Consider the following 26,444-nt stretch of genomic DNA (forward strand, 5'->3'; position numbering starts at 1 on the left):
GGCCATGTAATATACAGCATGGTGACTATAGCTGATAATGTACATTTGGAAATTGCTAAGAGAGTAGATCTTAAAAATCTTCATAAGAAAAAAAGATTTTGGTAACTATGTATGGTGACACATTAACTAGGCTTATTGTGGTGATCATGTAGTAATGTATACAAATAATGCATTGTTTTGTTATATACCTGAAACTAACACAATAGGTTGATTATATCTCAACTGGAAAAAATTTACTTCAGAGCTACAGTAACTAAGACTTTGTGGTACTGACATAACCTCATATAGATCAGTGAACAGAATAGAGAGTCCAGAATTAAACCCATATGATTATGGGCAATTGATTTTTGATAGGATTACCAAGACAATTCAGTAGGTGAAGAATGGTCTTTAACAAATGGTGCTGTGACAGTTGGATATTCACCTGCAAAGAATGAAGGTTTTACTCCTACCTTGTACCATACATAGAATTAACTCAAGATGGAATGGAGATGTAAATGTAAGGTAAAACTGTAAAACTCATAGAAGAAAACAGATCTAAATCTTATGGTTTTGGATTTGGTAGTGGTTTCTTAGATATGACACATAATCACAAACAACCAAAGAAAAATAGATTCGTTGGACGTAATCTTAAAGACTTGTGCATCGGGGGCGCCTGGGTGGCGCAGTCGGTTAAGCGTCCGACTTCAGCCAGGTCACGATCTCGCGGTCCGGGAGTTCGAGCCTTGCGTCGGGCTCTGGGCTGATGGCTCAGAGCCTGGAGCCTGTTTCCGACTCTGTGACTCCCTCTCTCTCTGCCCCTCCCCCGTTCATGCTCTGTCTCTCTCTGTCCCAAAAATGAATAAACGTTGGAAAAAAAAAAAAAAGACTTGTGCATCGAAGGACTCTATCAAGAAAATGAAAAGATAAATGACAGAATTGGAGAAAATATCTGTAAGCCATGTATCTGCTAAGTCTCATATCCAGATAAAGAACTGTTACAACTCAATAATAAAAAGAAAAATGACCTAATTTAAAAAATGAGGAGGAGTGCCTGGGTGGCTCAGTTGGTTAAGTGTCCAACTTCGGCTCAGGTCATGTTCTCTGGGTCGTGGGTTTGAGCCCCATGTTGGCTTCAGTGCTGACAGCTTAGAGCCTGGAGCCTGCTTCAGACTCTGTGTCTTCTTCTCTCTCTGCCCCTCCCCAACTTGCGCTCCATCTCTGTCTCTCAAAAATAAATAAAAACGTTAAAAAAATAAAAATTAAAAAATATAAAAAATGAGGAAAGGATTTGAATATACATTTCTCCAGAAAAGAAATACAAATGGCCAATAAGGTCATGAAGAGATTCTCACCTGATTAGTCATTAGGAAGATGCAAATCAAAAGTACAATGCGGGGCGCCTGGGTGGCACAGTCAGTTGAGCGTCCGACTTCAGCCAGGTCACGATCTCGCGGTCCGTGAGTTCGAGCCCCGCGTCGGGCTCTGGGCTGATGGCTCAGAGCCTGGAGCCTGTTTCCGATTCTGTGTCTCCCTCTCTCTGCCCCTCCCCCGTTCATGCTCTGTCTCTCTCTGTCCCAAAAATAAATAAACGTTGAAAAAAAAAATTAAAAAAAAAAAGTACAATGCGATCACCACTTCACACCTAAAAGGATGACTAAAGTTAAAAAAGATGGTAATAAATGCTGACAAGGATGTGGAGAAATTTGAACCCTCATTCTTGGCTGCTGGAGATGTAGAATGATACAGCTGATTTGGACAACAATCTCTAAAGTTAAATACAGAGTTACCATATGGTCCATAAGTCATACTTCTTGGTATATAACCAAGAGACTTGAAACCTGTGTTCACACAAAAACTCATTAGAATTGTTCATAGCATTATTCATGATAGCCAAAAAGTAGGAACAATCTGTCAAACATTCATCAACTGATACTAAACAAAATGGTATATTCGTGCTACAGAATAGTATTCAGCCATAAAAAAACAAACAAACCAGGCATTACTGATACATGCTATAATGTTATTTGAACTTTGAAAACATGTTAAGTGAAAGAAGCCAGTCACAAGATGCCACATGTTTTGTGATTCCATTTATATGAAACATTTAGAATAGTTAGATCCAGAGACACAGAAAGTAGATTTGTAGTTGCCAGGGGCTGGAAGAAGAGGAGAATGGTGAATGACTTTTAATGAGCCATGATTTTTTTGAAGTCATGAATATATTCTGGAATTCGATACTGGCAATTCTTACACATTCTGAATATACTAAAACCTACAGGGGCGCCTGGGTGGGTCACTTGGGTGAGCATCTGACCCTTGATTTTGGCTCAGGTCATAATCCCTGGGTTGTGGGATTGAGCCCTGTGTATTGGGCTCTGCGCTGAATGTGGAGCTTGCTTAAGATTTTCTCTTTCTCTTTCTGCAACTGTCCCCTGCTTGTACTCAGCGTGCTTTCTTTTTTTTTTAAAATTTTTTTCAACGTTTATTTATTTTTTTGGGGACAGAGAGAGACAGAGCATGAACGGGGTAGGGGCAGAGAGAGAGGGAGACACAGAATCGGAAACAGGCTCCAGGCTCCGAGCCATCAGCCCAGAGCCCGACGCGGGGCTCGAACTCACGGACCGCGAGATCGTGACCTGGCTGAAGTCGGACGCTTAACCGACTGCGCCACCCAGGCGCCCCTCAGCGTGCTTTCTTTAACAAACCAACACAACTCCTCCCCCCCCCCGCCCCCACTAAATTGTACACTATAAAGAGGTAAATTTTATGGAAAGGAATTCTATCTCAATTCTGTTAAGTTTTTAAAAAAATGATTTTAGAGTTAAAATATATTGGATGATATACAATCCAAATATTTTTTCTTCTCTATTTAAAAATTAAATTTTTTTATTAGAATGCACACATGCTCACACATGGGAGCTGGGGAGGGGCAGAGAGAGAGGAAGAGAAAGAATCTTAAGCAGGCTCTATTCCCAGCATGGAGCCTGACATGGGGCTTGATCTCTTAACCCTGAGACCATGATCTGAGCCGAAATCAAAGATGCTTAACCACCTGAGCTGTCCAGGCGCCCCTTACACATTTTAATATAATCAAATGCCTTATTTTACTTACTTCAAGTTTATGTATTTATTTTGAGAGAGAGTGCACGCAGCAGAGGGGCAGAGAGGAGAGACAGAATCCCAAGCAGGCTCTCCCCATCTGCACAGAGCCCAGTGTGGGGCTTGAACTCCCATTCCGCAAGATCATGATCTGAGTTGAGATCAAGAGTTGGATGCTTAACCAGCTGAGCCACCAGGCACCCTCATAATCCAATATTAATGATTAAAACTTGAGTACATTTTATTATGAAGTACTTGTGGGAAATTGGATGTACTCTTAAAATTCTCAGTTACTTTGTATCATGTCTTGTAAAATTGCTGTAGTAAAATATAAATGTTATTTTTGGTTTTTTGAAGTGCTCATTTTATATAAAGTTTAATTATTTTTGTTTTACTTCGATATTGGTTTCATTAGGATTATATTAATAAGTTAGCTCTGCGTTACAGGAGTAGTATTATCAATTTGTTAACAGATGAGAGGATACATTTCAGTTCTTGATGCAAGATTTTATTTAGGGGTTAAAAAGAAAGGGGGATTTATTAAGTTGTATGATGCTATAGTGATGATTTAGCACGAAAGGGAAACTAAAATTGAAGTGGTCCTTAGAACACTAAATGAGTGATTGACAGTTACTGTAGAGTTGTATATCAGTTTATCCCTTTTCTAAGGCAGGTCCCAACTGTCGAATGTATTAAGGTATTTAGAATTTGGGAGGAAGAGATGTAAAAGGAGATAATTCATCATTTTAAAAATTATAATTCTTAGTGCTAAAATAATAAAGGAATATAAATGAGCTTTATTATTTTTTTGTTATTATACTTCTGGGGTTTAATCTTTGGTAAGTTTGGAGCTTCTCAGAAAATAAAAATTAAGTACGATATGTGTTAGCTATTCCTGTATAAGAAATTGTTCTAGGAAACCAATTTGATGATAAATTCTATTTTAAAAAAAAAGGATAAGAGAAAGAAACTGCTCTAGAACTCAGTGGCTTAATTATTCTTGAGTTAATTTTTGTTAATATTTAGTTAATTAATAGTTAATTATTCTTGATCACATATCTATAGAGCAGCTATGGGTTAGGTGACTTAGGTTAGGCTTGCCTGGGCAGCTTTGGGTGTGGGTGGTCTTTATATCTCACTGTGGGTTGGGCTTAGCACCTCATGTGGAGTTAGGCTCACTTCTCCTCTTTGTGTTTTATTCTGGGGTCTAGGCTGAAGGGTTGCCTTCATCTACCCGGTGAAACTCTTTTCATGGTGATGGCAGAGGTGCAAGAGGGCAAGCCCTGCTGCACAAAGAAATTTCAAACCACTGTTTGCATCATTTCTGCTAATGTTTCATCAGTCAAAGCAAGTTAGATGGCTAAGGCATGGGTGCAGGGAAGTATACTCTGCTCACCATGAGGCCAAAGGAAGGCATGTGGCCAGGCTCAGCATCAGTTGGGAAGGAAAATATACTCCTTCTATGGAGCGAAGGTTTGGAGACGGTGATTATATTTGAAGATAAACCTAATCTATTATATCTAATCTATTAAAAATGAGATATGTGATGCTTTGCATTGTCATTAGGCAGTTGTTTTATCTAGCTTAGTCTTAAGTTGTTTTAATAGATCAGTTAGTAGACAATAGTATTTTTTTATTCTCGTGTTTTAATAGATTGTTTTATTTTAGTTATAGGATTTTTTTAAGATTAATTGCCAAACACAAGAAGTTATTAGAAGCATCATTCATTGGAAATATCATCATTCAATTTAAAGAAACAGTGATATGTGATTTCTGTCTCAATAAGGTAAGTGGCTTATACTTTCATAAATTAGTGCCTTGCGATATGAATTAGTGTGCCAAATATACTTTCTATTTTCAAAGAAATATAACTTATATTTTAATTTTTTGACTAGGTTATACGTCTACATAGAAAACATTTGAGTAGGTGTATAGTGAAAAGTAAGCTTTTTTACACTTCTGACACTTGGTTTTGTAGTTTTCTTTCCCAGAAAGCTTTACTATTATATTTAGTATTATATATTATTAATATTAATAATTATTAATAATATATAATTAATAATATATAATATTATTTCCACACCTATTATATACATAAGTAAGCATATGTTTCTATACATTTCCTTTCTCCTACTCTTCTAAAAAGCAGCTATTTTTACCCTGTTCAACATCTTGCTTTTTTTGGTTTAACAGTGTTTTTTGATTGTAGGTGTAGATCCATATCAGTTACTTACAGCACTGTTTTTTGGACAACTTTATTATAGTTTATATACAGTAAATTTCACTCTCAACCTGTACAATTTGGTGGATTTTGACAGATGTACACATTGTTAGAACCACCATTACAGTCAAGACACAGAAGATTTCTGTCACTTCCAAAAGTCTGTTTCTCCCTCTATCCCTGACCCTAGGCAGTGACTCATTTACATTCTATTACTGTAGATTACAGTTGACCCTTGAACAACATGACTGGTTCCACTTATATGCGGATTTTTTTCAGTAAATACATTGAAAAATTTTTTTGAGATTTGTGGCACTTCAAAAAAACCCAGATGAACTATGTAGCCTAGAAATATTGAAAACATTAACAAAAAGGAGTCTCGTGAATGCATAAAATATATGTAAGTTATTTTATTATTTACTATCATAAAATATTGATATGTTATAAAAAGTTAAAATTTATTAAAACGTGCATGCACACACACATACATTGTATCATTTGCTGTCAAAAGAAATGTAAACAAACAGATGCGGTATTAAATCATAACTGCATAAATACTGTATTACTGTAATAATTTCGTAGGCACCTCATGTTCCTGTTGTGGTGAGCTCAAGTGTTTGAGTCTGCTTTAAACATCGTGTGATGCTAATCATCTCTGTGTGATTAGTCTCTCCAGTAAGTTACGTATTACAGTAAAAAATGATCTCGATGGTTCTTGCATATTTTTCATCGTGTTTAGTGCAATACTGTAAACTTTGAATAACACCATGGGACCCATACAGAGTGCTACTAGTGATGCTGGAAGTGCTCCCAAGAAGCAAGGAGAAGTCATGACATTATAAGAAAAAATTGAATTGTTTGATGAGTACCATTGATTTGAAGCCTGCAGCTACAGTTGCCCTCCAGTTCAAGATAAATGAATTTAGTGTAAGGACCATTGTAGGAAAAGAAAAGGAAATTCGTGAAGCTGTTGCTGTAGTTATGCCAGAAGGCATAAAACCTTGTACTTTTTGAAATAACCTTTTTATCTTGTATTGAAAATGCAGCTTTTATGTGGGTGCAGGATTGCTATAAGAAAGGCATACCTATAGACTCTAATATGATCTGAGAAAACGCAAAGTCATTATGTGACAACTTAAAGCAAAAGGAAGGTGAAGATTCTAAAGCTCGAGAATTTAATGCCAGCAAAGGATGGCTTAATAATTTTTGAAAGAGGTTTGATTTTTAAAATGTCAAGACAATGGGAGAAGCTGCTTCTGCCAACCAGGAGGCAGCAGATAAGTTATCAGATGCCATTAAGAAAATCACAGAGGAGAAAGGTATCTGCCTGAACAGGTTTTTTAATGCAGACAAAAATGTCTTATTCTGGAAAAGAAAAATACCAACAAAGGACATTTATTACTAAGGAAGAGAAATGAGCTTCAGGATTTAAGGCAGGAAGGGATAGGCTAACTCGTTTGTTTTGTGCGAATGCAATTTGGTTTATGATCAGGACTGTCCTTACCTATAAAGCTGCTAGTCTCCAAATCTTGAAGGGAAAAGAGAAACACTAGCTGCTGGACTTTTTTTTTTTTTTTTTTAAAGTGATCTCTACATCCAACATGAGGCTCAAACTCACAGCCCAAAATCAAGAGTCTCGTGCTCTACTGACTGAGCCAGATAGGTGCCCCAGACTTTTGGTTTACAACAAAAAGGCCTGCCTGGATAATGAGAACCCTTTTTCTGGTTTGGTTCCATCAATACTTTGTCCCTTAAGACAGGAAGTACCTTGATAGTAAGATACTGCTCTTTAAAGTTCTTTTGATCTTAGACAGTGTGCCTGGACACCCAGAACCTCCTGAGTTCAACACCAGAGGCATCAAAGTGGTCTGCTTGTCCCTAAACACAACATCTCTGATTTAGCTTCTAGATCAGCCTTTAGGACCTTTAAGGCTCATCACACATGATACTCTATATAGAGAATATTTAATGCTGTGGAAAAGAACCCTAATAGAACATCATGAAAGTCTGGAAGGATCACATCATTGAAGATGCCATTGTTGTTTATAGAAAAAGCCATGAAAACTATCAAGCCTGAAACAGTAAATTCCTGTGGGAAAAAAATGTGTCCAGAAGTTGCGCATGACTTCATAGAATTTACAACAGAGCCAATCAAGGAAATCATGAAAGACATTGTAGATATGGCAAAAAATGGTGGGGAGTGTGAAGGGTTTTAAGATACAGATCTTGGAGAAATTGAAGAGCTAATAGATGCTACACAAGAGGAGTTAACAGCTGACTTGTTAACAGAAGATAAATACATCTGAACCAATGCCAGAAAATGAAGATGTGGAAACAGTGCTGGAAAACAGATTGACATTAGACAGTTTGGTAGAAGCATTCCAGTTATTCAAGACTGCTTTTGACTTCTTATAGGATGTGGACCTTTCTATGATACAGGTACTGAAACTAAAGCAAATGGTAGAAGAAGGATTGGTATTGTATAGAAACATTTTTAAAGAGATGAGAAAACAAAAATGTCAGGCGGAAATTAGTGTATTGCTGTAAAGTTACACCAAGTGTGCATGCCTTTACTGCCTTCCCTTTCACCTTCACCTCTTCTGCTGTCCTTGAGACACCAAGACCAACCCCTCCTCTTCCTCCTCCTCAGCCTACTCATTGTGAAGAGTGAAAACAAGGATGAAGACATTTATGATGACCCACTTCCATTTAATCAATAGTAAATAATCATCATGGCATACAGTTAATAAACTTATCTGTTGTATGTTTGTCTTCCTGTGAAAATCTAATAACTTGTGGCAAGAACTGTATGAGACATTTTTCTTTCATCATCATCATCATCATTGCTTAAGTATTCATCGTATAGAAAATCATGTACAAGACTTGTATGGAAGTGGATAGCTTATCCTTACATAGGCATAAGGTGAGTGATATTTAATATGAAATTAATAATATGTTTTCTTACTGTTTTATAACTTTGCTTTCAAAGAATTACGTTATGTACTATATGCCTGTCTTATAATTGGAGAAACTGTATATTAGCCTATCATCACAAGTAAGTGATTTTTTAAAAAATGTGTTTGCAGTGTTATGATATGATTGTAATACTGTATGACATAAAAATTGTATAATGATTCATTAGTGTATATGCTAGGCCAGCATGAAGCAGCTGATCAGTTATACTAGGCTACTGTAAAGCAATTATATTGCTGCCTCATTAGTACACGAATTGTTATACCTATAAATAAGTAGGAATTTCTTTTTCACATTATCTTTTCATTTTTGATGTCTAGTGTTAGTGATAGCACATAACATTTACAGTGTTTTGTATCATTTAGGACAATATTGATGTAGGTTCTGACAGATGATTCATCTTGTAAAAGGATGTAAACATATCAATAAATGCAGTACTGTAAATTTATTTTCTTAACATTTTATTTTCTCTAGTTTTATTGTAAGAGTACGATATATAATACATACATATAACACAAAATATGTGTTAATTAACTATTATTGGTAAGGCTTCTCATCAACAGTAGGCTATATTAGTAGTTAAGTTTTGGGGTAGTCAGAAGTTATATGCAGATTCTTGACTGCACTGGGATTTGGCACTCCAACCCCTGTGGTGTTCAAGGGTCAACTATTGTCTACTTTTTCTAGAATTTCAAGTGGAATCCAACATAATGTACTCTCTGGGTCAAGCTTTTTTCACTCACCATAATGGTTGTGAGGTTCATCATGTTGTTCCAGAAGTTTGTTCTTTCTGTTGTAGAGTAATTTTCTATTATATATTGATATATCAGTCCATTCACATGACCTTTGGTGGTTTTTTTTTTTCCCTTCAGATTTTGGTTATCGTGCATAAAGCTGCTTTGAAGATTTTAGACCATGGGTTTTTACATGGTCATATGTAGAATGAATAGGATTCTTGCCTAGAAACCATCTTTGTCTACCTCAAAGATTTTGCCTTTGTTTTCTTCTTGAACTTTATAGTTTTGTACTCATTTCTGTGATCAACCTCAAATTATTTTTGTGGGTTGTGTGAGGTAAGGGTTGATGTTTTTTTTTTTTTTTCCCTTCTTTTCTATTTAGATATCCAGTAGTTCCAGCATCATTTTTTCAGCCTTTGTTTCCCCATGGATTTGTGTTGGCACTTTTGCCAAAATCAATTGATCATAAATGTATGGGTCTATTTTTGGATTCTCTGTTCTATTGATCTCTGCTTCCTTTATCAGTATTACAGTGCCTTGATTACTGTAGATTTGTAAGTCTTGAAATTGGATAGTTATCGGTATTCAAGAAAATCTTTCTTAAAAAAGGCTTTGATCATAGTATATAGTTTCTACATTTCCATGTAAGGTTTAAAATCAGGTTGCCAATTTCTTTATAAAAAGACTGGGAATATTGCTTGGACTTCAGTTGACGTGATTGCATGGTATTCTGTTGGGTGTATATGATTACATCAATTATGTAAGTAGCTTATACTGATGCCTGTTTGTTGGAGTGTTCAGTCTATTGATACAGTGTTGACAATTAATTTTATATTTATTTGTGTCTTTGAGCACTGGTGCATGTGTATCTGTTCTATAAAGTGCTGGAAATGGAATTGTTTGAAATTTAACATTTATAATTTTGATAGATACTGCTTGATTGTCTTGCATAGACATTGAATTATATGCAAGAATGTGAGACTACCTGTCACAAACCTTTGCCAAGACTGTGTTGTTAAACTTCCTGATCTTTGGCCTGATAGTTGAAAATTGGTATTTTGTCTTGGTTCTAGCTTACATTATTATGTTACTGTCATACCAACCATGTGTGGTTTCTTTCCTGTGAATACATTATGGTGATTACTGTTTCTTTTTCTTGCCAGAGTATTTCCCCAATTTCGTCTCTCAAACCTGTCTTCTGAATTTTGTGACAGGGTTTGAAAGTCTTTCCCACTGTGAAAATAAATATAATTTCCTACATTTAATCTGTTTATGTTTTAGTTCTTAATTAATTTTTAATGGTTAAATGTTTTCTGGACAATACCTCACTCTTAACCATAATTGCCCAGATGGTTTCCTAATTGTCTTGACACCAACCGTGTTATTTATTTATTTATTAACTAAAAAAAAAAAAAAAAAAAAATTTAATGTTCATTTAGTTTTGAGAGAGACAGAGACAAAAAAAGACAAGAGTGTGAACAGGAAAGGGACAGAGAGATAGGGAAACACAGAATCTGAAGCAGACTCCGGGCTCTGAGCTGTCAGCACAGAACCTGACATGGGACTCAAACCCATGGACTGAGAGATGGTGACCTGAACTGAAGTCAGGCGTTTAACTGACTGAGCCACCCAGGAGCTTCTGTCTGTCTGTCTATCTATCTATCTATCTATCTATCATCTAAATTTTAGTTAGTTAAATACAGTGCAATATTGGTTTCAGGAGTAGAACTCAGTGACTCATCACTTATATAAAACACCCAGGGCTCATCGTAACAAGTGCCCTTCTTAGTACCCATCACCTATCTACCCCTCTCCCAACCACCTCCCTCCATCAACCTATAGTTCTCTATCATTAGGAGTCTCTTGTGATTTGTTTCCCTCTCTTCTCTCCCCGCTCCCCTTCCCATGTGTTCATCTGTTCATTTTTTTTTAATGTTTGTTTATTTTTTGAGAAAGAGACCGAGCGTGAGTGGGGGAGGAGCAGAGAGAGGGGGGAGACAGAATCCAAAGCACACTTTAGGCTCTGAGCTGTCAGCACAGAGCCCAACACAGGGCTCGAACTCACTAACTCCAAGATCATGACCTGAGCTGAAGTTGGATGCTTAACCAACTGAGCCACCCAGGCATCCCTCATCTGTTTTGTTTCTTAAATTCCATGTATGAGTGAAATCATATGGTATTTATCTTTCTTTGATGGACTTACTTTATTTAACATACTATGTTGTAGCTCCATCCACGTTGTTGCAAATAGCAAGGTTTCTTCTTTTTGATGGCTGAGTAATATTCCATTATATGTATACACCACATCTTCTTCTTTTTTTTCCCCACCTTCATTTTTTTTTTATTCTGGGCATGTGCTTTGCTGTATCTGGACTTCTGGCATTGCAAGCAGTACTCAGTTATGTGAAGATTGGAGCTGTTTCCTCTGGGATAATGGATTGTTTCTTAGCATTGAATAATTGGAAGGAAGTATAAGGTCATGGAATTCTAAACCATCCCATTCCTATCCCTCCAGTCTGACGCTAGATGATGGTTTCAGCACCTTGAACTTTCCCCCTCACTGAATTATATACATAATCCAGCTCCTACATGTTGTGGAGTTTTTAGGATTGCCAGGTGAAATGTATGACTTTTATCTTCTTCATTTCTTTTGGTAATGCTGAGACCATGGGAAGAACATTTAAAATCCATGTTCATTTTATGTAGAAGTTCAAGAAGTTCACATTTAATATACATTTTCTTTGCACAGTCTTTATATGCAGAGCTGATTCCTAGTACTTTCAGGCCTCATACCATCTATTTTTATAACATCTGTACCTGGGTAAGGAAACAGCTTAGCACTGGTATGTTACTGTAAATCAGTAGGGGAAGTGGAGGTCGTTGTGAAATAGGATTCAAACTGAGTAGGTACTTGGAACATTCAAGTTCAGAATACTTAGTTTGGGGGGGAAAGACCATAGGTGTGTAATAAATTATGTACAGTCCATCTCTATTTTTCTGCTTTACATCCAATTACCAGTGATATTTTCCTCCCTTACATGCATTTACTTTAATAACTACCCTCATGTGTTTGTGCCTGTCCTTGAAAATATATTTACCCTTGTAAAATATGTAGCAAACTGAAACATAGAAATACACAGAGATATACAACATAGTACACAAAGTATTACTGAACAACTCAATGAATTAAAAAAAAATCCAAAAAACTTAGTAACTACTGTCCAGACCAAGATAGAGAATATTAACACCACAGAAATCTGTACTGTGCTCCATCTCAATTTTTACCTCCTACAGAGATAATTACTATATGACTTCTATTAACATTGATTGGTCTTTCTTTCTTTTCTTTTTTTTTTTTTTAATTTAAACAAGTTGGATCTTCCTGTGTTTAATTTTTCTTATCTGGTTTCTCTCATTCAACATTGTAGTTATGAGGTTCACCTTTTGTTATATACAACAGCATTTTGTTCTTTATTCATTTCTGAATAGTATTCTAGCATATAAATTTATTTATTGAATCTAGTTTCAATTTTTGGCTATTGCGAATAATGCTGCTAGGAACATTCTTGTACTTGGATATAGTCATTTCAGTTTAAAAGTTAGCAATGGTTGGAATTGCAGGGCCATAGCTTAGGTCTATGTTCTGCTTTAAAAACATTTTTTTTAGAGAGAGAGAGACAGAGCATGAGCGGGGGAGGGGCAGAGAGAGACAGGGAGACACAGAATCCGAACCAGGCTCCAGGCTCTGAGCTGTCAGCACAGAGCCCCACACGGGGCTCGAACTCACAGACCATGAGATCATGACCTGAGCTGAAGTCGGACGCTCAGCTGACTGAGCCACCCAGGCGCCCCCTATGTTCTGCTTTAGTAGATACTGTCAAACAGTTTTTCAAAATGTTTGTACCAATATAAAGACCAAAAGCAGTGCTTAAGACTTTTTGTTGCCCCAACATCTTCTTTAAAAAAAAAAAAAAAAATTTTTTTTAATGTTTGTTTATTTTCGAGAGAGACAGAGACAGAATGTGAGTGGGTTAGGTGCAGAGAGAGAGGGAGACACAGAATCCGAGCAGGCTCCAGGCTCTGAGCTGTCAGCACAGAGCCCGACACGGGGCTTGAACTCATGAACTGACTGAGCCACCCAGATGCCCCAGCACCACATCTTTATCCATTCATCAGTCAGTGGAGATTTGGGCTCTCTCCTCAGTTTGGCTATTGTTGATAATGCCACCCTAAACCTTGGGTTGCATACACCCCTTCAAATCTGTATTTTTGTATCCTTTGGATAAATACCTAACAATGCAGGTGTTGGATCGTAGGGTAGTTCTATTTTTAGTTTCTTGAGGAACCTCAGTGCTGTTCTCTAGAGTGACTGCACCAGTTTTCATTCCCACCGGCAGCCCAAGAGGTTTCCCCTTTCTCTGCATTCTCGTCAACACCTGTTTTTTCTTGTGTGGTTAATTTTAGCCATTGTGACAGGTATCAGGTGGTATCTCATTGTGGTTTTGATTGGTATTTACCTAGTGATGAATGATGATGAGCATCTCTTACTGTGTCTGTTAGCTGTCTGGATGTCTTCTCTGGAAACTAGTCTATCCATATCTTCTGCCCATTTCTTAACTGGATTATTTGTTTTGTGGGTGTTGAGTTTTGGTAAGTTCTTTATAGATTTTAGATACTAACCCTTCATCACATATATCAATTTGCAAATATCTTCTCCCATTCTTTAGGCTGCCTTTTAGTTTTATTGTTTCCTTTGCTGTATAGAAGCCTGTTATCTTGATGAAGCCCCAGTAGTTCACGTTAGCTCTTGTTTCCCTTGCCTTTGGTGACACACCAAATGTTGAATCTTATCTTCATTAATTTGAAAGTAATTAGATTCATACTACTACCTTTGTATGTAATAACTTGCTTCGTGCACTTGGGCCTATTTTTGGCACAAATCTTGCATTACTCTCCTGTTTATTGATGTGTGGGAACTAAATTGTTTTTCTTTTTTAAAAACTTTTTTTTTTTTTTAACGTTTATTCATTTTTTGAGAGACAGAGCATGTGTGGGGAAGGAACAGAGAGAGAGGGAGAACACAGAATCTGAAGCAGGCTCCAGGCTCTGAACTGACAGCACAGAGCCCGATGCAGGGCTCGAACTCACAAACCATGAGATCATGACCTGAGCCGAAGTCGGATGTTCAACGGACTGAGCCACCCAGGTGTCCCGGAACTAAATTGTTAATTATTATAACTAAGTGGCACAAATCTACACCCATTACTTTTTTTTTTTTAAGTGTTTGGAATTCTTTTTTTTATTTTTAAGTTAATTTTTTGAGAGAGAGATCACAAGTGGGGCAAGGGCAGAGAGAAGGAGAGACTGAATCCAAAGCAGGCTCCATGCCATCATTGCAGAGCTGGATGCAGGGCTCAATCTCACAAACTGCGATTTCATGACCTGAGCCGAGATCAAGAGTTGCTGCCCAACTGGGTCACCCAGGCGCCCCATACACCGCATTACTTTCGTTTTTTTTTTTTTAATGTTTATTTTTTGAGAGAGAGAGAGAGAGAGAGAGAGAGGGACAGAGTGTGAGTGGGGGAGGGGCAGACAGAAGAGAGGGAGACAGAGAATCCAAAGCAGGCTCCAGGCTCCGAGCTGTCAGAACAGAGTCCTATGTGGGGCTCAGACTCACAAGCTGTGAGATCATGACCTGAGCTGAAGTCAGAAGCTCAACTGACTGAGCCACCCAGGCACCCCATACCCTATTACTTTCTAAGTTGATTTGTGTATGTGTGTTGTTATAAACTGGTATGTGATATTTTCTTCTATTAGGTATTTCAGCTAATTGTTATTTAAAACTTTTTATTTAAAATTTTTTTATTCACCTTAATGAATTCACATACTAATAATTTTTTTCTTTTTTTGCCCTGCAAGTAATAATTTGCATGTATAATATATATGTGGTCAAGATTTTTTCCCAGTCCCTAGAAGCTTGAGGGACATCTTTTTCTCCTCATGATATACTTTATAACATTCTTTTTAAATCCATTGTGCTAGGTGCTCTGGGCCCTTTTAATCTGGCAACTCATTTCTTTCTCTTTTTTTAATTATTAAAAAAATTTTTTTTTAATGTTTATTTTTGAGAGACAGCGAGTGCAAGGGGGGGAGGAGCAGAGAGCGTGGGAGACACTGAATCTGAAGCAGGCTCTAGGCTCTGAGCTGTCAGCCCAGAGCCCAACACAGGGCTTGAGCCCACGAACTGTGAGATCATGACCTGAGCTGAAGTCAGATGCTTAACCATCCAGGTGCCCCTGTTTTTCTCTTTTCTTTTCTTTTTTTTGGGGGGGGGGTGGATGGAGGGATGAGGAGATTATCCTGGTTTTTCCAGGTGGCCCAAGGGTTCTTTTTTTATTATTATTTTTTAAATTTATATCCAAGTTAGTTAGCATATAGTGCAACAGTGATTTCAGTAGATTCCTTAATGCCCCTTACCCATTTAGCCCATCCCCCTCCCACAACCCCTCCAGTAACCCTTTGTTCTCCATGTTTAAGAATCTCTCATGTTTTGTCCCCCTCCCTGTTTTTATATTTTTGTTTCGCTTCCCTTGTGTTATCTGTTCTGTGTCTTAAAGTCCTCATACGAGTGAAGTCATATGATATTTGTCTTTCTCTAGTTTCACTTAGCATAATACCCTCTAGTTCCATCCACATAGTTGCAAATGGCAAGATTTCATTCTTTTTGATTGCTGAGTAATATATACATATATTCATGCTTCTGCATGTCGCTGTCCAGTTTTCCCAACACCATTTGCTGAAGAGACTTTTTTCCATTGGATATTCTTTCCTGCTTTGTCAAAGATTATTTGGCCATACGTTTGTGGGTCCATTTCTGGGTTGTCTATTCTGTTCCATTGATCTATATGTCTGTTCTTGTGCCAGTACCATACTGTCTTGATGATTACAGCTTTGTAATACATCTTGAAGTCTGGGATTGTGATGCCTCCAGCTTTGGTTTTCTTTTTCAAGATTGCTTTGGCTAGTCAGGCTCTTTTTTAGTTTCATTCAAATTTTAGGGTGGTTTGTTTTAGCTCTGTGAAGAATGCTGGTGTTATTTTGATACAGATTGCCTTTTAATTTTCTTCTTATATTTTGTCTCCTATTTGCCATATCTGTCTTTTTTGTTTGACTTTTATGAGATCTTCTTACTGTGATCTTCTAATGCTTTTATTGACTTTTTAAATTCTTTGGTAGTTTTACTTTTCATGTGTTCCTTTTTTTTTTTTTACTGTGAATGTTCTTGTATATTTGTTTCATGGATGGATTGGCTTATTTTTAGTTTTTGGCTCTGCAGAGTTTGTTTTTGCCAAGCTATTTATTTCATTTTTTCATTTTAAGGTTTTTCTTATGTATATTGTTATTCTTGTTTATTTGCTCAGGGTTACAAGTGAGACACTAAAAACTGATTTGAAAGTTTTGTGTGTTTGGATGGTGGACGGGCTGGTAGTTTCTTGACTGTAGGGTGTGAGAGACAGAGAGAGGGTGCTTGTGCTTATGGACTATGGACTACTACAGACTGCAGGTCCTATCAGTATTTTTTTTGTATCTTTTATCTCTAGGCCTGTCAAATTCATTAGAAAACCATCTTCCCGGAAGGTACAGTCTTGGCTGCCTCCTCTAGGAGTCTCTTGAGTAGGCAAAAGAGAAGTTTAGGTGTAGGGAGTGGGTTTCAGCAATCACTGTGTGTACTCCTACTTATTCCTTCTATTGTCAGTATGATACTTCTTCCCTCAGCTGTCCTGAGTCCCCAGACCAAAGACCTTTCATTATACTCTTTCTAGACATATATACTACAGTCTTTAAGGATGCAGGGGTGGACAGTCTTCTGGGTGCTAGTAATTGGAATGGCAGTCTTGGAATCTTTCTGTGTTTTTGATTTCTTTTTTCATCCTCATCTCTGGTGGAGCCTGATACTTCCAATTACTGAGTTTTTGGGGATTCTGTGGTTTTAAGTAGAGCTACTTCTCAGTTTCCCCATTTCTAGCTTAGGATTCAAGTTTTCTTGAGTCTGGAGGTTATTATTTATCATTCTTTGCAGCTTACATATTTTTATTTTCACCATTTGCTCTTTTATTTATTCTTTGGATTTCTTGTTTTGTCTTGTTTTAATCTATTGCTTTTTTAAAGTAGGTTTTACATGAGAGTAGAGGTAAATGTGTGTTTAAATCTGCCTTTTCAATTGTATATCGGTGTTTTTCTGTGTACAAGTAGTTATTTATGTGCACTCTTTTTCTTCAAAATAGGATTTTACTTTACCACTTTAACCTATTATATGTACATATTATGAATTGCATTTTTATTTTTAAACTTTTTTCCTACAGCATAAAATGGATAGTTTACCTCAGGTTAGAAATACTAAAGTTATTGGTATGTATAAAGTGAATTCTGAAGACTAATGGTAAGACAGGGTAAAATTGTGGAGTGTTGTATATAATGAGTGGTGAATGAATAACTTGCATATTTCCTTTGCACCTTTTAAACATTTTAAAATACACTTTCTTTTCCCCCCTCCTTAGGTGCTGTGTAATGTGTTAAGAGGATATTTTAAGGAATGATTTTGTCAAATTTTCATGAGTTATGGTGGCTGAAAGATCAGTTCTATCTTGTGGGAAAAGAATTGTAAGTAATATCAGGGAATAAACTGATTTTCGACTATTGTGTATTTATATAAGACAAGTCATTGATTACTTGTAAGAATGTAGTTGGGATATTTTTTTCTATTAACTTTAAATTTATAGATTAATTAAAAAGGAGAAGTTAGATTTTACATAAATCAGATTATTTCTGTATAGTATTAGCATTGCCATATTTCTTGGATTGTACAAAATTTAATTTTAATTTTTTTTAATTTTTCAGAAATGGCAGCACAAAAGGATATCTATATTAATAGAGTATTTTATTAAACTAAAAAGGTTAGATAAGAACTTTAAACTAACAGTCTCAGCAAACAAGGAGAGAAACCTACTAGCTGTAAGACATGTTTCAAATGAATCGAAGTCCAGTAACTGTAGACTTCAGAAGAAAAAAGTTTTCAAAATCTTTGTCAAAACAGGTCAGTGATAAATAACTCCTCCAGTAATAGGGCTAGGCCTGAAAACCATAATTAATTGAATAATTAACAAAACAGTTTGAACCTGAATTAAGTTTTTTTCATAAAAAATTATAAAAATATCAAATTAGAATTAAATTTTCCTCAGATTTCTATTGCCTTGCCCAAAAGTAAAGCAAATATCTTTTAGCCTTCATACCAGCTTTTCTCATGTCCTAGGGATGACTGAAACCTTATTTGAAGCAAACTAGTATTTTTGTTGAAAATGTACATCAGCCTCAAAGTTGATTTTTAAGACCTTCTCAGAATAATACTAGACATTCAGCATTCACACCTACCAGGACACAAACATCCTCTCAAATACTACTGAGAAAAGGAGGACGTTACTCAGGAATGATGTCCATTCAGGAGAAATCAAAAGAAAATTCCTCCAGTGTTATTAAAAAAAGTGAAGATAAGAATTTAGAAACACAAATTCAAGGTTCTCAAACGAATCTGGCAAAAAAATCAGGCCCAAAGGAAACTATCAAATCACTGGTTAAATCTTCTAGTGAGAGTAAAATAAATCAATCTGAATTAGGAACATGCATGAGTACAAGGTCAGCAAAAGCGGCATCCAATGATAAAAAAGCTAGCAAGTCCATTAATAAAAATATGGTGACTGTGAAGGGACATTCACAACAAGAATCTACAAAAAAGAAAAAATTACCTCAGAAAAAGTCAGTGCATGGAACTCCTAAATCAAATGAACAGTTTAACCGGAGGTCACAGAGACTTCAACAGTTAACAGAAGTTTCAACAAGGTCTCTGCGTAATAGAGAAATTCAGGGTCAAGTTCAAGCAGCTAAACAGAGTTTGCCACCAAGAAAAGAGCACTGTAACAATACTCAAAGTAAATCTAATAAAGTTAAAACAAGTCAAAAACATGTGAAAAGAAAAGTACCGGAAATAAAGTCTGACACTAAAGAGGATGAAAATCTAGTAATTAATGAAGTAATAAATTCCCCCAAAGGAAAAAAACGCAAAGTAGAGCATCAGACAGCTTATACTTGTAATTCTCAGTGCATAAAAGGATCTGAAAAGTGTCTTCAGAAGAATACTAGAAAAGAGGAAACAAAATCTGTGCCTGTAACTTCTGAGATAAAAAGATCAAAAATGGTTACTTCAGCAGTCTCTAAAAAGAATGAGATGAAGAAGTCAGTTCATACGCAAGTGAATACTAGTGCAAAATCCCAAAAAAGTCCACAGCCATCAGTGCCTGAACAAAGTGTAGATAATGAGCTGGAGCAAGCGGGAAAGAGCAAACGGGGTAGTATTCTCCAGCTCTGTGAAGAAATTGCTGGTGAAATTGAGTCAGATACTGTAGAGGTAAAAAAGGAATCTTTACAAATGGAAAGTGTAAAGGAGGAGAAGCCTACAGAAATAAACTTGGAAGAGACTAATAATGAAAGACAAATACTTCATCAGAAGGAAACAAATCAGGATGTTCAATGCAATCGTTTCTTTCCCAGTAGAAAAACAAAGCCTGTGAAATGTATATTAAATGGAATAAACAGCTCAACTAAAAAGAACTCCAACTGGACTAAAATTAAACTCTCAAAATTTAACTCTGTGCAGCAAAATAAGTTGGACTCTCAAGTTTCCCCTAAATTGGGCTTAATACGAACCAGTTTTTCACTACCAGCCTTAGAAATGCATCATCCAGCAACTCAAAGTACAGTTTTAGGGACAAAACCACATGATGACAAAAATATAGGTTGCCAGCAGGAAGAAACTAAAGAAATTAATTCTGAAGAAGTTAAAGTTAATGATGTTACAGTTGAAATTAATAAAACTACAAAAAGGGCTTCTGAAAATTGTCATTTGGATAATCAGATAAAACCACCTCCTGACCCACCGTTGGATAACCAGATGAAAGATTCTTTTGAATCAACACCAGATAAGGTAATTTATTTTTATTATGCACAGTAGAGTTGCAGGAGTACCTTCTTATTAAATAAGTTTTACAATGTATTTTAGCTTAAGAATCAAGTTGTAAAAGACAGGAATCATTTGTTAAGGTAGCCTATTCAATTTTAACTCAGTCTCGTAGTGAGTGAGACAACTAACTTGACTCCTTTAGAGGTCTCACATTCGTGTAAATGCTTCTCATTGCTTTCTTATTTTCACTTTTCATTTTTATTTTAAGTGTAGCATAAACCTGTTGAATTCTGGCTTTTTTTTTTTTTTGAGTATAATTGACACACCATGTTATATTTGTTTCTGGTGTACAACATAGTGATTCAGTATCTCTTTATGTTCTGCTTTGCTCACCACAAGTTTAGTTATCACCTGTTACCATGCAATGCTATTATAATATTGTTGATTATATTCCCTATGCTCTACTTTTTATTCCCATGACTTCTTCATTCCATAATTGGAAACCTGTATCTCCCACTGCCCTTTACTCATTTTGCCCTTTCCCATACCCCCTAGCTTTTCTTTTTCATTTAACACACCGATTTGCTTTTTCTATTAATTGCAACTACAGGAACTATGTTTCATAGTGACTAAAATATAGAAATTAAAGTTGGGCCTTATTCTGACCAAATTGTTAAAATTAATTTCAGCTGGCACAAATCAGCCCCTTTTTTTCCACCTGATAAAATTTAAAAATTAAACATTTATTTCTGGTAGTAGGGAGTCTTTCAGTTTGACTTATGTGACCATTTTGAACAGTTGGGCAAATAAAATGTCTGAAAGATGTAAATAATTCAGTCTTCAGTTTTAGAGTAAGATTGTAGTGGTGAAGAATTTTAAAAATGGTAAGTTGAAAAACAATCTTGAAAAAAAGGAAAAACAATCTAATAGCTAGAAGAAACTTTAATGATTATCTGAGGAAGTAGTTTGAAACTATAAAAGCAGCTGAGCTGATTTTTCCCGCCAAATTAAATCATAGGTAAAATACCAATATATAAACCTATAAGAAATTTTTTATGTATAAAAAATGGAGCTTTATGATACATATGTGAAAAACTTCACTAATTTGTTTCAATTGTTTTGTGATGAGAAAACTTAGAGCAGCGGAGGAATGTAATTTAGGTCACATGTTTGGGGACACAAATAGGATTCAATTTTTAGGTGTTCTTCTCAGCCCAGCATTTTTTCTACAATTGCATACTTTGAACATTAGAGCACTTGAGAAAAAAGTCATCATGAGTAGAGGGAAAAGTCAAATCATCCTAAGTTTTAGGAATGATTTAAAGTTCCTTTTGGAGGCATTTTGTTGTAGGAGCAAAGTTGAATGAATGAGGAATCTGGGCTTCTTGCCAGAAGCCATGAAAATAGATCATTGTCTATTCTCGTGGACTACAAATCAAATTAAAAAGGGAACAGATACCATATGGTACTCTTAGATTTTATTTTCTGAACAAATGGGAATGAAAGCATCAATTAGAAGGTAATTATTCAAATAGTGACAGTAATTAGAAGTAAGTAGTGACTGGTAGTGTAACAAGGGTGGTTTACATCGGAGATGGAGTGGCTTTCTTTTCAGGGTATGTTTTGTCAGCAAATTGATAGCTATAGTCCAGGTGTATCTTCTCCTGGAGTATATATCTTCAGGAGTTTATCTTCTTACTCCTTGCTGCATAAATGCCTGTCAAAACTCAGTTTGTGGGATAAGTCATGAGAATAAAAGGTACAATATAGGGAATATATAGTTACTGGTATTGTAATAGTGTTGTATGATGATAGATGGTAGTTACACTTGTGGTGAGCATAGCATAATGTATAGAGAGGTGTTGAATCACTGTGTGTATACCTGACATTAATGTTAACATTGTGTGTCAATTAAAATAAAATTAAAAAGAAACCCTCAGTTTGTGGACAGTTATATCGAAGAATAAGAAATGTAATCCTTTGGAGTACTAGAATAGAGATGCTTACTTGGACCACATTATTTTGACCTGTAATACTGTTTTTATTGGAATGTGCTTTGGATTTATACAGTTCCTCTCAAGGTGCATTATGAGAAACTGTCCTATGAAACTTGTGTTAAAAAGTGTATTTACGTTTATAAATTCTTGACTATTTCAAACATTCAGAATACTATAGAAAGTTAACATTATACTCTTGTTTACCACCCAAATTTGAAAAAAAAAAAACCCAACATTTTATTGAATTCAGGTCTTTTAAAATAAGAAAAGTATGTTACAGATACAGGAAAAGACCTTATCTCCCTCTTCTTTCCATTCACCTCTCTTCCCAGAGTTAAAATGAGTTTGTGAAGTTGGTGTGGATCCTTCCTTTTTTGTTTTTATGATTTCACTATTTATGTATATCCATAAAGAATACTTAGCACTGTTTGTGTTTTAAATGTTTACATAAATGCTAGCATAGTTTGTGTATATATGTGTGTGGTTTTTGTTTTTGTTTTGTTTTGTTTTTTGCTAACTTGGTTTTGTGCAAGTTGAAAGCACTTTTAGGTTGTTTCTCTTCTTTTCACCAATACCACTGATGCAATCACTTTCACAGAGTGATCAGGAATGTGGTAATCATGTTAGTTCATGACATAGTTGAGTGCCTGCTATGTCCAAGATTTTGTGCTAGGCTCCAGAAGACAAATGTGTTCTGCCTTTAAAAAATTTACATTGTAGCAGTCACTTAAGAGATTTCTCTTTATTCATAAGCACTAAGAATTGTGGCAGCTTTGTTCAACCATCACAGCAAGCTTTTGGTTAATGACATAATAGCCTTTGGTTAACACTGCCTCTTTGTTAGTCAGAGGAAAGCTTCATAAAATTATCACTATAGTCTACGCTATGGTTTCTATTATTATCTACATATTACAGGTGAGGGGAATGAGACTTAGGAATTTAAGTAACTTTTACCTGAGTGACATTTAAGTGGTAGAGCTAGGATTTAAACTGAGATTGTCTGGTTTCAGAATCTAGCCATTTTATACTTGGGGAGGAAGGAGAATATAAAAACAAACCCTGTATCATATGAAATCTTTTTCTATGGCTGCTTGTAATTTTGATGTCAGTTTCAGCCATACTGAGAAATGATGATGTTTGATAGGGCTTCTCTGAATTCTTTGGGCTGAATTTAAATTATTTGAACTTTATGAATTTTAAAGCCCAATTATTTTGTGATTCTTTTTTTAAGCCAGTAACTTCCTAAATTCCTTCCTATTTAATGGAGATTAATTAGTCATTGCTCTTGTTTTTAATTTTTCTGCTTTGTCAGTGATAAAACTTGTTCACTTTTTCAAAAATATTCAAAATAATGTTACATAGTTGAGTGTAAGAATCACAATACAGATACAGCCAATGTTGATAGAGCTTGGAATATTATTTTCTTTTGGTAGTTATTATCACCTTTGATAGTGTTCTGATTTAGGGGATTTTGGGAATACAAAAATGAATAGAATATCTTTGCTCTTAAGAGTTATAGAAGCTTGGGGTGCCTGGGTGGCTCAGTCGGTTAAGCGTCCGACTTCGGCTCAGGTCGTGATCTCGCAGTCCATGAGTTCGAGCCCCGTGTCGGGCAGAGCCTGGAGCCTGTTTCAGATTCCGTGTCTCCCTGTCTCTGACCCTCTCCTGTTCATGCTCTGTCTCTCTGTCTCAAAAATAAATAAACGTTTAAAAAAAAGTTATAGAAGATGAATCAAAAACAACCAATTGAAAATAGTAATAAGGACATGAAAGAGGTAGAGGTGAAGAAGATGGAAAATTATTCCAAACTTGGGAAAAGGGCATGGAGAAACTTGGCAAAGCTTCATAGAAGAGGTTAATATTTAAGTAATGGGTTGAATTTATACAGGGGGAGAGGTTCTAGATTAGCATTATCCAGTAGAAGTGTAATGTGAACCACATGATTTAAAATTTTCTGGTAGCCACGTTAAAAAAGAATGATAAACTGGTAAGATTAAAATATTTTATTTAACCTGTCATATAGAAATACTTTCATTTCAGCATATAATTTTAAAAGTAGACCTATTTTACTTTTTTGTAATAAGTCTTAAAAATCTGTGCTTTATATTGACAGTATAATCTCAAATCAGTCATACTAACTACATTTTAAGTGCTCAGTAGTCAGGTGAGGTAGTGGCTACTCTATTGGACAGTGCAGGTTTAGATGGATGAAACAGAAAAAGTATAGAACCAAAATATATCTGTGGGATTTGCAAGTTCTTCAGTGTAGCATGAAGGGGAATAATGGGAGCTGATGCGGAGAGGGTAGTTGTGGGAGAGATCATGAAGAGACTCTTAAAGCATTATCAGTGTGAATTACCCCAACTATGAAGTATTATCTTAAATTTTCTTAGTATGCATTCACTGAAAGTGTCTTGGAATGAGTCCCAAACATTGATATGAAAGCAAATAGTAACAATTTGAATGTTGTATGTTCAGAATTTCAGTCTGTGTTTGGAATCCAAGCTTCAAAACAATCCCGTGGGAAATACCTCTACTGTTTCAGCTTCACTCAATCAAGCAAAAGTTGATACAGGAGAGAATAAATTTCCAGGTAAAACTTTGAAACTATCATTTGGTTTTCTCAGTGTTCAGAGATATTTTTGTCAGTATGATAGGAAACAGTATTGACTACCAAATAGGCCAGTTAAATCCTTCTGAACCATATTGCATATGTTTTTCAAATGTGTAATTATCACCATTCTTTTTTTGTTTTTTAAAAATCTTTATCACCATTTTCGGGGCAGAATTGCTTCTCTTTCTTACCTTGTTTAAAGTACTTAAGTATGGGGGCACCTGGGTGGCTCAGTCAGTTGAGTGTCCAACTCTTGGTTTTGGCTTAGGTCATGATCTTAGGGTCATGGGATTGAACTCTGCATTGGGCTCTGCGCTGAGTGTGAGGCCTGCTTGAGATTCTCTCTCTCTCCCTGCTGTATCTGCCCCTCTCCCTTGCTCATGCCCTCTCTCTAAAATAAAGAAAAAACAAAGTACTTAAATATGACTCTTTGACTTGCTACCAGAAGATCTTTATCTTAAATCTTTTATTTTGTTTGTAACTTACTTTCTGGAGAAGTATGTCTTAATGAATTGCCTAAATTAGTGGTAGAAGCTTATTTCTCAAATACAGCTGATTATTTGTGCTTTTCCACTTTAGATTCTTATCTTCAATCCTGAGTTACTCAGTTTTCCATCTTAGTGATTTTGTTTTTGAAAGGATTTAACAAATGCTGCAGGGGCGCCTGACTGGCTCAGTTGGTAGAGCTTACTTAAAAAATAAAAAATTAAATAGATTCTGCAATTTGTGCAGTTATACCATACAAAGATTTTTTTCGTAACCTTGAAAACATCCTTGACAGTACATTATTTGAGTTGTTGGGTGAAGATTTGCTCACCATTATCAGATGAAGCACAAGGGCATATGGAAAGAAATTCCAAATTCCTCATTCTTGTTTCTCTCTGCTAAAGGAAATACTTAGAGTGGTATACTGAAGTCAGATAATTTCTTCTATTACGTATTATTTAAACTTTTTGTGGAGGAAGGGAAAGCACAATATAAATATGAGAAATGCAGTTATTTTTTAGAAAATAAAATGAATTATTGCGTTATTAATATTAAAACTTCAGAAACTATAATTTTAAAAATTACAGTATAATATACAGTTTTATATTAGTTTCAGGTGTATAATACAATGATTCAACAATTCTGTACATTACTCAGTGCTCATGATAAGTATACTCTTAATCTCCTTCACCTATTTCATCCATCCCTCACTCATCTCCCTTCTGGTAACCACCAGTTCTCTATATTTAAGAGTATTTGTTTCTTTTTTCCTTTGTTTTGTTTCTTAAATTCTTTCGTATGAGTGAGATCATATAGTACTCTATTTGTCTTTCTCTGACTGACTTATTTCACTTAGCATTGTACTCTAGCTCCATCCATGTTGCAAATGGCAAGATTTCATTCTTTTTGATGGCTGAGTAATATTCCATTGTATATATGCCACATTTTTAATCCATTCATCCATCAATGGACACTTGAGTTGCTTCCATAATTAGGCTATTATAGATAATTCTGCAATAAACATCTTTTTAAATTAGCATTTTGTATTCTTTGGTAAATACCTAGTAGTGGAATGACTGGATCATATGGGAATTCTATTTTTTATTTTTTGAGGAACCTCCATACTGTTTTTTACGGTAGCTACACCAATTTGTATTCCCACCTGTCATGCATGAGGGTTTCTTTTTCTCCACATTCTTGCCAACACTTACTGTTTCTTGTGAGACTTCAGGGTTTGTTTAAACGAAGAGGTGTTCCCATTTATTTCCATGTAGAGATTATATAATTATATGGGCATTTATACAATTTCCTATGTTGTTCAGTG

General features: G+C 35.7%; 1 protein-coding gene across 4 annotated transcripts in view; it reads left to right on the forward strand.

Moving 5' to 3' along the window:
• The window catches only part of ESCO1 (establishment of sister chromatid cohesion N-acetyltransferase 1), a 74,336-nt gene that overhangs the window by 18,032 nt on the left and 29,860 nt on the right, over positions 1-26,444 (forward strand). For 2 of the 4 annotated variants that reach the window (XR_006963505.1, XM_047086897.1), the window contains exons 2-6: positions 4,750-4,867; positions 7,953-8,225; positions 17,571-17,673; positions 17,911-20,047; positions 24,499-24,613. Coding sequence is in view for 3 of the 4 variants with exons in the window: in XM_047086897.1 (XP_046942853.1) it covers positions 18,497-20,047; positions 24,499-24,613 (1,666 nt within the window). In the remaining variant the exon portion in view is untranslated. Of the gene's footprint in view, positions 1-4,749; positions 4,868-7,952; positions 8,226-9,253; positions 9,349-17,570; positions 17,674-17,910; positions 20,048-24,498; positions 24,614-26,444 lie in introns of those variants that run through there. The other 2 variants (XM_047086898.1, XM_047086899.1) reach the window with 2 other exon arrangements.

Source organism: Lynx rufus, unplaced genomic scaffold (assembly GCF_022079265.1).
Source record: "Lynx rufus isolate CCGP_SWC_20201006 ecotype Redwood Valley unplaced genomic scaffold, mLynRuf1.p SCAF_22, whole genome shotgun sequence".
Taxonomy (NCBI): domain Eukaryota; kingdom Metazoa; phylum Chordata; class Mammalia; order Carnivora; family Felidae; genus Lynx; species Lynx rufus.